This window comes from Syngnathus leptorhynchus, chromosome 19 (assembly GCF_054491065.1).
Source record: "Syngnathus leptorhynchus isolate UIUO chromosome 19, UIUO_Slep, whole genome shotgun sequence".
In the NCBI taxonomy this organism is placed as follows: Eukaryota; Metazoa; Chordata; class Actinopteri; order Syngnathiformes; family Syngnathidae; genus Syngnathus; species Syngnathus leptorhynchus.
Window position 1 is genome coordinate 6,314,552 of NC_141213.1, and position 13,815 is coordinate 6,328,366.

General features: G+C 40.6%; 2 protein-coding genes across 8 annotated transcripts in view; one reads left to right on the top strand and one right to left on the bottom strand.

Moving 5' to 3' along the window:
* Positions 1 to 13,501, bottom strand: part of LOC147041869 (uncharacterized) — a 102,446-nt gene extending 88,945 nt beyond the window's left edge. For 4 of the 6 annotated variants that reach the window (XM_085939516.1, XM_085939517.1, XM_085939515.1 and 1 more), the window contains exons 1-2: positions 13,405 to 13,501; positions 11,292 to 11,394 (exon numbers count right to left, since the gene is read on the bottom strand). The gene's annotated coding sequence lies outside the window, so the exon portion shown is untranslated. The other 2 variants (XM_085939518.1, XM_085939519.1) reach the window with 2 other exon arrangements.
* On the top strand, positions 3,614 to 10,121 carry pex2 (peroxisomal biogenesis factor 2). 2 transcript variants are annotated; one of them, XR_015069169.1, is made up of 3 exons: positions 3,667 to 3,748; positions 4,285 to 4,395; positions 8,685 to 8,807. XR_015069169.1 is itself a non-coding variant. In XM_085939185.1 (2 exons), exons 1-2 carry the CDS (start codon positions 3,745 to 3,747, stop codon positions 9,638 to 9,640), a joined length of 960 nt encoding a protein of 319 aa, XP_085795311.1. In that variant the 5' UTR covers positions 3,614 to 3,744; the 3' UTR covers positions 9,641 to 10,121. The 2 variants fall into 2 exon arrangements, 1 of the variants encoding a protein (XP_085795311.1); XM_085939185.1 differs by lacking the exon at positions 4,285 to 4,395 and having other exon boundaries at positions 3,614 to 3,748; positions 8,685 to 10,121.
* Positions 13,502 to 13,815: the final 314 nt, after the last annotated feature.

Here is a 13,815-nt window from a genome sequence, read left to right on the forward strand (position 1 = left end):
CATGAACTTTAATCTCACTCAAACAGCTTCTATTGATCGCCGTCAACGACATTGTGCACAATTATGAGTGCCTATTTGAAGTCATTCCTCCACATTGAATGCTGAAAAATTCCTGCCATACAGGTAACATTGTATGGTATTTTGAGGTCATTATGAACTGTACGCCTCGAATTTGAATCAGTGCCCTTTTCACCATATGTGCAAGTACAGGTGCAAAAATAAATACATTGACATCACTGGAGAGAAAGAAACAAAAAGAAAGAATGATAGAACAAACAGCATGAAGGAGTGTTTTCAATGGTAGGTGTTGATAGATGGTCCCAACAGACAAATAACAGCTTTGGTTCAGCTTTACATTGTTGTTTTCAAATTACCGTAGCGTCTGACGCAAGCCTCTATTATTCCTACAATCACCTTCTTTTCCATAGAACCAATAAACAACAGAGCATTCACAGCTACCTAATGCACAGAATACAAAAACCTAAATGTCATGTAATTATGAGTCCAGAAATTCTGTACAGTACATTGACAATTACCCCATTGTACGTCAACAAGACCTTACAGGACAATTCAATCAGATGCTAGCCAAGCTCCTATTACAGAGTTCATTGCATTGTTTACATGCTGGAAAGGTCCTTAAGTAGCTCTAAATGCTCTTCATTTGATTGGATTTCACATTATAGACATCAGAGCAGTCATACACTATTGTCCCTGGATGAGTATAATAGACTGGTGTGTGAGTGACTCCGTTTGTTTTGTACCAATTGAGAGAGTGAAAACATCGAAAGAAGCATTAATAGGCATCAAGAACAAGTTGGGTGAAAATGGAGATTGAAAATGAGTCAACACAATGGAAATGCTTCGCCATTCACTTCAGCTGCCCCGAGCTCCTCTTTTTGTCACGATCAATACCAAAACTGTTCTGCCATCTAACCGAATAGACAAAAGGATTTTTATTTTGAACACAGGAAAATGTCATTTAATAAGTTCTGCAATTTTGTCTTCGTCTACTCCACGGCAGCAAGAATAAGCTCTTGGTCATTATTTCTCTAAGTAGGAATGTCTTTTACAATGTAAACATGTTTATCATGCAGCCTATTCAGGAAATGCACCAAAGACGACCATAAAGAGGTGAAAATGGAAAGCAAAGAAATGTAGTGCATTGTATTATAGTGACCTTTACAAATTGTATAGAGAGGACTAAACGCTACCCTTTCTGACCACCACAAAAGCAGATAAAGTACTTGCATGTGCTGGATAATAGACTGTAACAACATTTCCACGTACAAAATCAAGACAAGATCATCCGAAAAGTCTCCATAAATATAATAAAATAGAATTGAAAAAAATAAAATTGATTTCCAAAATATATATTTATATATAAACTCTAAATCGTGTAGCTGACCTGTGCATCGATTCTAGTAGTCTCTTTTGAAGGCTACTTGATATCTTCAGAGGACAGTTAACTTTTTTAGTTCTTACCGACAATCTATCACCTTCTAATCATTTGAGCTACAAGACCAGTACTTTGCTTGCTCTATTTTACATCATATTCCCGGCGGACATGTCAATCACACTTCAAGCCACCATGGACAAAATACTGTGTTCCATATTAAAGTTTTGTAGGTCTCGCTAGAAAACTTGCTTATAGAGTGCAAAATGCCAAATGAGGCTGCCATCAGAAACATCCTGTAAATCTAGCATTAGAAGGAAAAGGTGAAAGAAAAATGCATTATTAAGCTCTAGGAGTGCAAAGCTAATGCCACTCGTACCTCCTCTGTATTATTGAATAATGCATCATAATAACCACAGGCTTGTTGTTAGAAGGACTTTGCTGGTTTCTTGACATAATGACTGCCCTACTTTTATCGTGTGCAAGAGGGGGTATTGAATTGGCATTAATGTTTCAAATGTTTGCTGGCAGCCAAAACAAAAGCCTAGAGATAAGATAAACAAACAGCTGTGCATAACAGGGGTGCCAGATAATGAGATCTAATAAGAGATCTGTTAAAAAAAGTCTTTTATAAGAAATGTGAAGGTCCACCAAGTATTACCTTTTTGTTTAAGATCCTCCATATATGCTACAAAAGATCAAGAAAGCAACCAGGTTCATACTGTGACATCATTTTCCACCAATTTTACAACTTGACTAATTTGATTTATTCTACTATCTCATCAAATTCAAAATGCCTTCATTATAAAAGCCAAAAGAAAGCCGCTGGCTTCCGTGAACATTCAACCCGAAGAAAAGATGACCAAACAATTCACCCACTATTGTCAATTTAACAAAAGGCTGACTTGCGACTGGCCAGGCAAAATGTATCTTTCTTTGTTAATTTCTGCAATCAAGGGAATATGGTAGATACAACTCTTGATCTTTCGGGTATTTTGATGAAAGTATGCCCTGCTGAACCTGCAGTGGATTGAATTTTTCAGTGGACAAGCTTTATGATAAAGCGTTCACATCAGCCTTCAGGACAAGAGAGCTGCCGGGGTTCTAAATACATAACCTCGTTAAGAAGGCCCTCGAATGGGCCCGGCAGACCAAAAGCTGTCTCTAAAACCTTGTTACATTTAAGTTGATGCACAGCCCAACTCACACAGACTACATTCTGTCGCTAAATGTCACATGACAATCCTGATGATTAGAGAGCTTGCTTTTTTTTTTTTTTTTTTTTTTAAATATGACTTAAGATCAGTGTTGCTGATCTGTGCCACTTAGATTGAAACCTAATGCAATTTGCCACCTGTTACAATTGCCATAGCTTTATGAAAGTGGCCTCTTGACTTCCTCCTGCTATTTGTCTGACAGAACAGAGGCCATTTCCTTATGACCATGTCATGGGGAAGGAAGTGGATGTTCTTTGATTTTGATTGGATGTACGATAGATAACAAAATAACAATAATTGATGGAAGTAAATGATGCTACAAAAAATGCAGGTCATTCTGTGAGAATGTTTAGTGCTCTTGCTGCTTTTATCTCAAAATAATATTGTAGCGACTTCAATGTGTGGAAAAGCTTCTTTGTTTATATTGCAATATTGCAATGCACTACCTTCATTCACCAAAAAAATCACGTGACATGCATATTTGAGTTACTTTAAATATCACAATTCAGCGCTCAATAATGAGACACAAATTTCAACGAGGACAGTGCAAATGTAAAAAAAAAAAAAAAAAAGTGTCTCAGGTCGTCTCACCTGCATCATTACGTCAACGTCCAATTCCAAACACCTCAACCAGCGTTATGAGTTCCAATAAAAGTTATTTCAATAGGGTTGTAATTCCTGTGTGCACCTTGCACCTGTAACAATGCAGAGTTAAAACCATCGCTTGCTTTTTTTCTTAAAAAAAAAATCTTTTCCATTTGTCGTTTTGAATACTTTTTCTGCTCCTGATTGCACTCTTTTACAATGATGTGCTGGGCTTTCGTGGAGCTGAAAGCGAATGAGTGTTTTCGCCTTCACTAAGGAAAGATCTTGCAGTTAGTTTGCATTGTCATGTAAAATGGTCTCTGTGTGCGGTTTCCACAACAGAAAGAAAGACTACAATAAATTTTATTTTTAAGGGTGCGCTCTCCCAATACAGTTCACCACTACGTGACGTTTCATGACCCGATTGGCTATGTGTTACGTATTTGTGACGTATCCTTACACAATTGATCCGTTTCATTTGCGGGGCGGGATCTACGTTTGACTCCCGGAAGTACACGGTGTTGCCTGTCAGAATCACCGTGCAGCGAAATGGGTAAATATTTTCCCCCTGCAACTCGGAAACGAGTTTTTTTTTTATTATTAATTATTATTATTGCATCAAAATGTAGTGCTGTCACGATCTGTCGAATGTCGCGTGCCGTACGTCGTTGTCATTCGTGTCAAATTTACAGATGTTTGTTTTTGTTTTGTTTTATTGCTTGCAAGATGACTGAGACTATCACGATTACTACCACTCGATTTAATGTATGCAAGATGCACCAACATGAAACTTCGGCACTGCCTGCATTACTTCCAGAAGGTCACACGCCTCGATCTGATTCATGTTCTTCTACTAAATAATCAATGCCAGGGATCAACGCCTCCGACATCTACATTTAAGACTAAGTTGATCTCATTGATTTCCTTGAACTATTCACTTCATCTTTCTCCTCTACTCTTATCTGTCCAGTGGTTATATCTGTTTTTTTGTTTTTCTTTTCCATCCAGTGGCTTTAAATGTGCTGCTTTCACATAGACTAATCCCCTCTGTGATTATCTAATAATGCTCTTTCCTTATTATCAAAATAGATCAGATTTAGGGTTTTTGAGACCTGATGGATGCCCAAAAAATTAAGACGGTGGAGTGAGGACCGCATGGAAAAACACATGCCACGCAAGATTAACATAAATGAAGTTAAGGTATTTTGTTGTTTACGTACAATGTGTCATTCCAGTTGAATTGCATTATAATCTTAATCTGGGGCCATGCTGCGTAAAATGCTCGTGTATGCCAACAAGATGGTATGATGCATTTTTATAACAAAAATTGCAACACAACAAACCTCAGCACATTCAAAACAACCCAATTTCTTCAGATGGGAACAAAGAACACGGCGAGAGTTTTTAGAGGAAGGCTATTCAACACTCGAGAAACAAGCATCTAAAAAAAGTGTTGCAGATTTTAAGAAGGCCGTAGCAATTGCCCCCAAAAAAGAATGTTTCCCTAATAACCCGCCTTGTGTTAAAAAGGACATTCTGAAGGAGACATCTCATTTAACTACCACTACAGATATTTCATTGCGTGTTTTATGTCTAAAGATTTGTGCAATGTTTTTTTTTTTTTTATCTGAATCTAAGATATTTGATTTATTGCTGCATATATCAATGCCAAATTTGCCAATGTTTAATATACTCGGGAATTAAATTAATTGCCCTTAGAAAGGATGTACTTGATAAACTCATTCACTGTCATTGACAACAATAGACATCAATTTATTTATTTATTTTTACTCGCCTGACAGTGAATGAGGAATAAATAAATTGTGATAGTTTTGACATTTACGCCACTTAGCATGCTCTACCTTCTTACCCATGCAATTACTTAATGCTACTTAATAATTTACCGTCTGAGTATACCAGATTAAGTAAAGATAAAACTTTTTGGAGTATTAGAGAAAGAGAGGCGTCTTGATAGAGCATAAGTGTGTGAATACACAGACACGACCCCATTTGCACACATTCATTTTTCATGAAACAGACTCATAACAATTAGTCTGCTTATCGCCCAGGGTAATCTTGGCGTTTGCCCAATGCATTTGGTCTGCCGTATGACATCACTCTTTTAAAAGTTCTAAATTTGACGTCCTCATTTGTTTTCATCGCCAGGACATTATCAGCTCTTGGCTAATAGGGCCACAAGCCTTCCTGGCCAAAGAAGGGCAATAAAGCGGGCAGGGATGATTGTCCAAAGTGCTCGGAAAAATAGGTTTGATTCACTCCAGCTTTCACGCAAATTGATTTACATAAACCAGAGAAATTGAAGCTGGAAAATTGGAAAACGGCGCACTATTGTGTTCAATCCATTTTGACACTAACAACCATAGCCAATGCCCCCTTTTTTTTCCCCCCATTGCACGCTGTTATTCTTGCCTTTGTATTGGTCATTTCGAATTAATGCTGTGTCAGTAGTCAGAATAAAGTTCAAAACCACCCTGCATGGAATGGCATCTTTAATTTGGGGATGACAAGAAACTGTATTTAGTAGTCCCTGGTCTTGCTAATGAAAAAGCATCCATCGAAAATGGAGCCAGATGGTGGCACCCAATTATCATGACGCTTTGCTGCATTTGTGTACTGTAGTCAAATAAAACGCTTTCACCTTTTCTTTAACCCTCTATTCTTAACACCCTAATCCCCTCCCGAGAAATCAAAACCAAGGGCAAGAAGAAAGTGGTGGTGGCAAATATGCTTCAGGAATGTTCCCTCCTCCTTCATTGTGACCGTGAGTCTCAAGGTCAGCTTCTATGGACATTGTGCATTTCTTCCTTGGCTATTTTGCCCCCAGTTTTCTTCCTCTTTCACTGTATCAGTAAAGAGTAGCACCCCCGTCACAGCCGGAGGTTTCTCGATGCCTTGTCTGACATATCTGTCTTTTGAATCTGTCCTTTTGTAGCTTCATTTTTCTTGAAGCAGACCGGGGCAGCTGCGAGGCTTCTGTTGCCCGGCGTCCGCCTTCGTCACACCGGTCATAGCCCCCATTTCGCTTGTGGCAATGTTGCACTGTGTTCCCTGCTTGATTGCTTGTCACTTGTCAGTAAGCCACGCCATTCAGCCTTGAGTCTCTCTGCTCATCTTTTGTCCAGAGTGGTGGTGGTGGTGGGGGGGGACAAGTCTCATCATGCCTGAATCAAAATAACCTAAATGCTTTGAAAAAGGTTTGATTACATCCTTGCCAGAAAAGAAGTTTTAAGATTGATTAATTTCCTCTTTTGTGTGTGTGTGTGTGTGTGTGTGTGTGTGTGTGTGTGTGTGTGTGTGTGTCTTGTTTTGCATCCTTGAACTTTTCCACCTGGCTTTGTGACTCTGTGAGGGATGGCGTTGTATGTCTGTATTGCCTGCCTCGCCCTCAAGGGAATTACTAAGTAAATAGACCACACGCACGCACGTGTGAGTTTTGTACTCTTCCACGTTCTGCTACACAGGATTCCCAAGCCTTGTTCTCTGATACGGTATGTGACTTTTGACTACACAAGAAACATGGATTTCCAGCTGTCTACAGTATAAGCCCTGTAAATTCAAATGCTTAATTTTTATAGGCACCACACCATTGACTGAAGTGTCTGCTAGTTATATATCTGGCAAGAGCTGCAAGTCTGAAAGGAAACTGTCAATAGCAATCCCAGCTATTGATATGGCAGTGGGCCGGAGATGTAACTTGGCCCCCCGACTCGGCGTTATCCCTCGGATCCCACTACATCATAATTACATTAATATTGACAGACCCTTGACAATAGTCACATTACTATTGATAGGTGGCTGTCAATACAGTGTTTCTCCAAATAAAACATATTCATTCATAACTTGTAAACTGCTCGATAAAAGGCTTTGAAAAGAATATTGGACCCGGCTGGGTTTACTCCTCCCGGGAGTGCTGTTGTTGATGCTGTGATGGGGATTTTCAGCACCTGGCTCCATGTGTGTGTGTGTATAGCGACGGACTGATAGATTAACTTCGCGACTGCATAGATCAAGGCTACTTTTGACAAACATACAGTAAATAGTCCGCGCACAGGCACGGCACATAATCTGCACATTTTTTTCCCCACATCAAGGCAAAACTTTAAGATTAAGCTAAACAAATGGAGCCTGTTTATTGGTTAGTACACACTCGGAGGCTACTTTTTTTTTTTTAAATCCAAACCCCTTTACCGTCACAGGCGCGGTTCTCGTCACTAAACATGGCAGCCTTTCAAATTCAACTGAATGAATTTGTCACACCTGCTTACTTCCAACACAAATTCACTCCAGTTTTTCCCCCATTGATTTGCTAATTCTGACTTTGCGAATCCTCCGGCCATTGAAACATCATGAATACACAGACAGGAGCCAACCATAGCCACACATTACGTTAGATCTTTTTTTTTTTTTTTTTTCCTCCCCACCTCTGAGCCTTCCAAAGTGACCATCATCTCCCTCTCTTTCTGTCAAAAGTGCCATATTTACCCCAGTGAAATCTCAAAAGCCTCCTGACAAATCCTGTTCAGCGAGACACAAAAGCCACTGTCAAAAAGGGCCTCTCTCTCGCTCACTCCGTCACTCCATTGCTCTGTCTCTGTATTACTTTTCGGCTGAGGAAAAAAGGGCCAGATAAAAACCGAGGCTACCGAGAGCGGTTTGCCGCACAAAATAGCCCAAACGTCACAATGGCGCGATCCCATATGGAGTTGACTCCGGGGAGTGGAAGATTGTTCCACATTTGGCAGATGTTTACGGTGTACCAGAGACTGTGCCGTTAGCCTAATCCCTCGTGATGTGATTTGTATACACACTCCTATCTCCAGAGGGTGCAGGCATCAGGAGCCCCGGGCTTCGCCGTGTGTGTTTCTTGGATTGTGTGTGTGTGTGTGTGTGTTTATACACTGAAGGGAAACGAAGACCCCTCCCTAGCCAGTTCCTTTGCATTGCACAGCTCAAAGGTTGCATTAAGGATGGCTTTTAAATGTGAAACGTGATTTCCCTCCCTATGTTGGAGGAGAAAATAACCTTCCAAACAAGATGGCCTTCACCTCAAGGGCCCTCAAGTTGTTCTGTACTAGTTTGGGTACTTTCACAAGCGTTGCATCCTAAATAGATCCGCAACAGTGATGCTGGTATGATAATGCTATCAAGTCATGCAAAGTTTTCTGCACTCAATTTACTACCCTTGAATAATCATTTGGGCATGTTGCATACCCACAATCAACCCAAAGGCTTCTCTGGTGTCTCTGTGAATGACAATTATTCAAATTATCTTTTTGGTTTTTTATGCCAAGCAAAACAAATGTTAACTGTAAAAATATTAAGACATCTTGAAATGCTATATGTCGTTTATTTTCAACCAAACAAAAGATTTCAAATAAATCTGTTTCAAATTTAAAAAAAATCGTAATTGTATTTCAAATAATTGCACAGCCCTAATTTGCATTTTTGTTGGTTATATTTTTTGTCAGCTAAAGAAAATCAAGGCGCCCAGGGAGACGGATCTATCACCACTTCTGACCCACTGATCCCTGTCCTGCGAATCAGCCAGCTAGATGCTCTGGAGCTCGATTCATCCCTCGAGCAGCTGCTATGGACTCAGTTCTCCACTTGCTTCCAGAATTTCCGCCCGGGCCTTCTCACCCCTCTGGAGCCCGAACTGAAGGCTTTGCTCCAGTTGCTCCTGTGGAGGTTCACTCTATACCCTGACAGCACCACAGTTGGCCAGTCTTTACTGAGCCTACGCTACCACAACACCTCCACCTCATCTAACCTCTACAAGGCTCTGTCCCACAGGCAGAAGTTGGCTCTGCTTCTGCTATCCGTAGTTCCTCGTTGGCTTCAAGAACGATCCCATAACTTTCGACTGTGCCTCGGTTTGACTTCGGGACCTTCCGTTTCTGAAGGATTCCAAAAAGCCCTCCGCAATTCCCTGACTATCATCTCAGGTGTTGCCCGTCTTGCAAGCCTCTTCAACTTTCTTGTGTTCCTCAGGAAAGGTCACCACCCAGTCTTGGCTGAACGGATGATTGGCGCTAAGGTAGTTTTTAGCAAGCCTAACGTGACCCAGGACATTACATACCAGTACATGAATCGGGAACTGCTGTGGCACGGTTTTGCAGAGTTCCTCATTTTTCTTTTGCCACTCATCAACACAAGCAAACTGAAAGCTAGCATTTATTCCATGGTGCTCGGGGGAGACAGAAGTAGCGGGGATGGCGTGGGAGGTAAAGAGAGGGCGTGGCAAGAGTGCGCACTGTGTGGCGAGTGGCCAACCATGCCTCATACAGTTGGTTGTCCACATGTTTTCTGCTATTACTGTATCAAAAGTCACAGCATTGCAAACAATGGTGTCGTCTGTCCCAAATGTGGGACAGAGGCAATACAACTGGAGCCTGCCAAAGTGGAGATGTTTGTCGAGCATTAGATGAAAGAATAGCAATATTTTTCTTTGAGGAACAAATTTGAGATTTTTTTTTCCAGGGACCTGAAAAATCACTACAAACAAGTTTCATAATATAATGATGTATTTTCACATATTAATTCTATATTAAGGGTGGATTAATTTCTTGGACTGGGAATAATCTAATGGTGTGTGTGTGTGGTCCTCCTGTTTGACTTGACAATTTTATGATGTCTATCTTTTCTGAACACACATTAACTGTCTATGTTTAATGTATGTACAGTACACGTGTATTGACAGTCCACATTTTCTCTGGCTGGACTTTGGACAGAAGTATTTGTCTTTGACGTACCGGACAGAGAATGCCACAGAGCATATATTTCATCGAAGAATGTGTTGATTTATGCTCCGAGTGTGTGTTTGTTGAAATGGGAATATTTGTTCTGATGAAAAATGCAGAAAGTCAGCTGAATAAATAATGGGAGGAATTTCTGATGCCTCTCATCATGGCCAAATTAGCATTTGTTGTGTATTCTGTGCCTAAATTGTATTTCAACATCATTAAAATTGATTTAGGGCTTTCTCTTGGGTGTTTATTCAGTTAAGTGGAGGAGGGAGATGAGGGAAAGTTATAACAATCATCACACTTCTCTGGAGACAGGCCTGGTCGTTCTAACTCCCATTATCCATTTTCACAGCACCCCAACATCCTGGAGATCAAGGGGGCGGCCGGGGGCTTGGATTGACTCACACACTGGCACACTTGACAGCTAGCCTCACTTCTCCCTCGGCCCTTCTCTCTTTTGCTTGCCTCTCCATCTCTTCCCCACTCGTAATCTCCGGGGCCCTTGCCCCCATAAGACTGTCGTAAACTGTACCAAAACCCAGGCAGTCGTCTTCTTCCTCGCAGGCGAATTACTCTCTAATCCCTGTAATGAGTCCAAAGATGCTTATTTATGCTGGAGTTAACCTCCACCAGTGAGCCCAGCCCGGGGCGAAACGCACCCCAGCTGAGTGAAGCCTTTCCTGGCTGACGAGACGAGAAGGAGGGTTTTGGTTGGAGGGGGAGGAGGGGGCTGCTCCCATCTCTCCCTCCCATTTTACACTCTGATCGCTGGGGTTTAATTGCCGATTGCTAAAAGCATCAATCATGGCTGCAACGATCAAAAACCTACGATATCTCGATAACACGATCTAATGAGAATTATGTTCATATAGTTCCGCAAAATCTACGTCTACTTTCATATATATAAAAACTGCAGTATAAAATACTTTTTACATTTGCAGACTGTAATGTTCAAAATTCAAGTCCTCAACTTTCTCAAATGAAACCCCAAACACCAAAATCTGTTTAGCCTTTTATTTTTCTTAATCTCTTTTTTTATGCTACAACAGCAGGATACCACTGATGACAACGAGGAAAAATGTGATAATGACCATCCAACTGACCGTGAAACTTGATGGCACACAGAAAAGCAATCAACAGTTACACAACTTCAAACTCCTTTGTACACTCTTATGTATGCAACATAGTTTGAATCACACATAAAAATGACTCACCCCTGCTACTTTCCCATCTGTCACTCATCACCATAAACACTGAGTACATTTTTTTTTTTTTTTAATGAAGTCCTTTTCCTGTCTTGCACGAATGTTAAAAATCAGGAAGACTCACCGGGCCAGGTTAGCAGAGAAGGTAGCTTTATCCAGCATGGTGTTGTTCTTCATGACCAGGAACTGTCAGATGCTCAGCCATGTTATGTTCCTCTTCTTATGTTCTGAATGAAACAAAACCCAAAGGATTTCTTCATAGATGTATTGCTTCAACGTCTGGCCGACATTAACGCCGGCAAACTCAGTCTGTAGTACTCGTTTGAATTATATCATTTGTGACACACGTCCTGGATCCGTTCTGACATACCCGGTATGTAAAACTATCATTCGGTGGACACTTGGAAAATCCCCCGCCCCCCCACTCGGGACATTTTGACTAATGAAGCCTGTCGTAATGCGCATAAAGGCAAAGCCAGGAGCAGCTGGTTGTCAATATTTTATGCACTACATTACATTCATGTACTTCAAGTCCCAGAAAGAGAGATGAGGGACGCATATATGATCGCCGTTAATGCCACCGGGACATGTACATTGTCTTAACATTCCATGAGCCTTACATCATAAACCTTTTTTTTTTTTGCAGATATTATTCTACAACTCTTAATAGAGGTCCCTCCAGTCCCTGGGAAAGATAAAGTCAAAGGAGTATATAAAAGTCAATTAATTGAGTGAGAGCATGGATTGAATTAGCCACGTGTTAGGAAAAAGAAAAAAAAAAGCTCTGGACTTAGCTAGGTATAGCGAAGGCCGCCGCGTTAAGTCTATCTGTCTTTGGATCTTTTCCAATTCACAGGCTCCGTGTAGAGAAGCAAAGGAGGAAGAAGCCCCCCCCCATTCCCGGCGGCTATGCAAAGCAATCTGCACATTCACACGTAGCCATTTAGGGAGCAAATTGGCCATGTGCCCCCACTGACGAAGGTTTTAAGAGAAAGGGAATTATAGGGCATTGAATCCCTAACTAGATCTCCTTCTTTGATGAGCCTCTTTATCCGCCTGTACCTCATCTCCATTTCTTTCATGTGAGTCACTGATTTTCCTGATTAAATAGTTTTAAAGACAGAGAAGAATCTCTCCCTTTCTTGAGTAACATGTACTTTTTTTGTGGATTTACATCATTGAAAATGTGTAAGCAAACCAATTATTACAATACAAATGAAATCATCACTTTTAAGATATTATTTGGCGGCAATTCTGAGGGGGTTTTGACAGTTTGTGGTATGTTGCGGCTCGTCTAAAATGTCAATAGCGGTGCTCATGTTTCATCTGCTCAATAAAAGACGAGCTGAAAATAAAACAGGAAAAACATTCCTCCGAGGTAGTTAAATCCTAGGTGTGCTGGAGAGTTCAGAGCTGGGAGTCTTCTCTGCACACCTGCCGGGCTTTGGATACCACCGGGCCCAATTATCGTAGTCTTCCTCCTCCTCTTAAGCACCTCTTCAGTCTAACAGGTCAGGGGGACAATCAATCACACCCAAAATAAGGAAGTCATTTCCTCAGCTTCCATGCTGTGCTTGCATCTCTGACCTTGAGGAAGAAGCATCATATTTGGCCTTATGGAATTTAGCCTACCCTAGAATTAGCTTCATTTTGGTTTTGTTATTTAATGTTGTGGTATCGGAGACAACATGTATGAGGAAAGCAAATGGAATAACTTGATAGAACCGTCTGATGTTTCCTTTGGGGACTTATCGGGTGCAGTAGATATGTCAGATATTGTGGCTTCTAAAAGTCTGACAAGCTCAGATGAAAAGTAATGTTTGATCATGTGTTAACACCACAGTTTGGATCTGGCAGCTTGAGGCATTTAAACATGAGTGTAAAAATATACACTGTTTGAGTTCAAGTAAGGACATGTTGACATTTCTTGATTTTTGTTTTGTTTTGTTTTTAAATTTAATACTACTGTATTTTCATTTTAAAAATAAAAAGCAAAGTAAAGTGCTCCCTTTGTTTTTGTTTTTTTTGTGTGCAAGACCATATGACATTTTACCATATTAACGTAATACTTTTCTCATGCAAAATGCTCCTCAACAAAACAAATATTTTTCACAAGAAATATTCTTTGCATTTACATTTTTTTTAAATCCTGTAATTCAATTGCATTGTTCATCCACTTGCAGTTTACTAAATAAACAACACCTTTGAAATAATGGTTAAATGATCGATATACTCACAGGAGTTGTGTCCTCCACGCTGGCTTGGAATCTCTCTTCTAGGCCAACTGAGATCTTTGCCTGCAGGTGTCTTGCAGGAACTAAACGAGCAATAATCTGCACACATGCTTCCAGATGTCCCAGTGAATTTCCTGTGATTTAAGGCACCAGCTGAGCTCTTTGAAACTCCTGATAACTTCTGCAAATGTGATTCAACCTCTATTTGTTCAGGAATGTGCTGCACGGTTCAAAATTCCTTTTTGCCCTCAAAGACGTATAAATGATGGCATCTGGGTGGATCGAGCACCTGCCTACCTGATCTATCCTTCATGCAGTCACATGGATTTTTTTAATTAATTTTAATTAATTAATTTAATTTTTAATTAACCAGCTCAGTGGCCTAGTAGTAGAGTGTCCGCCCTGAGACTGGAA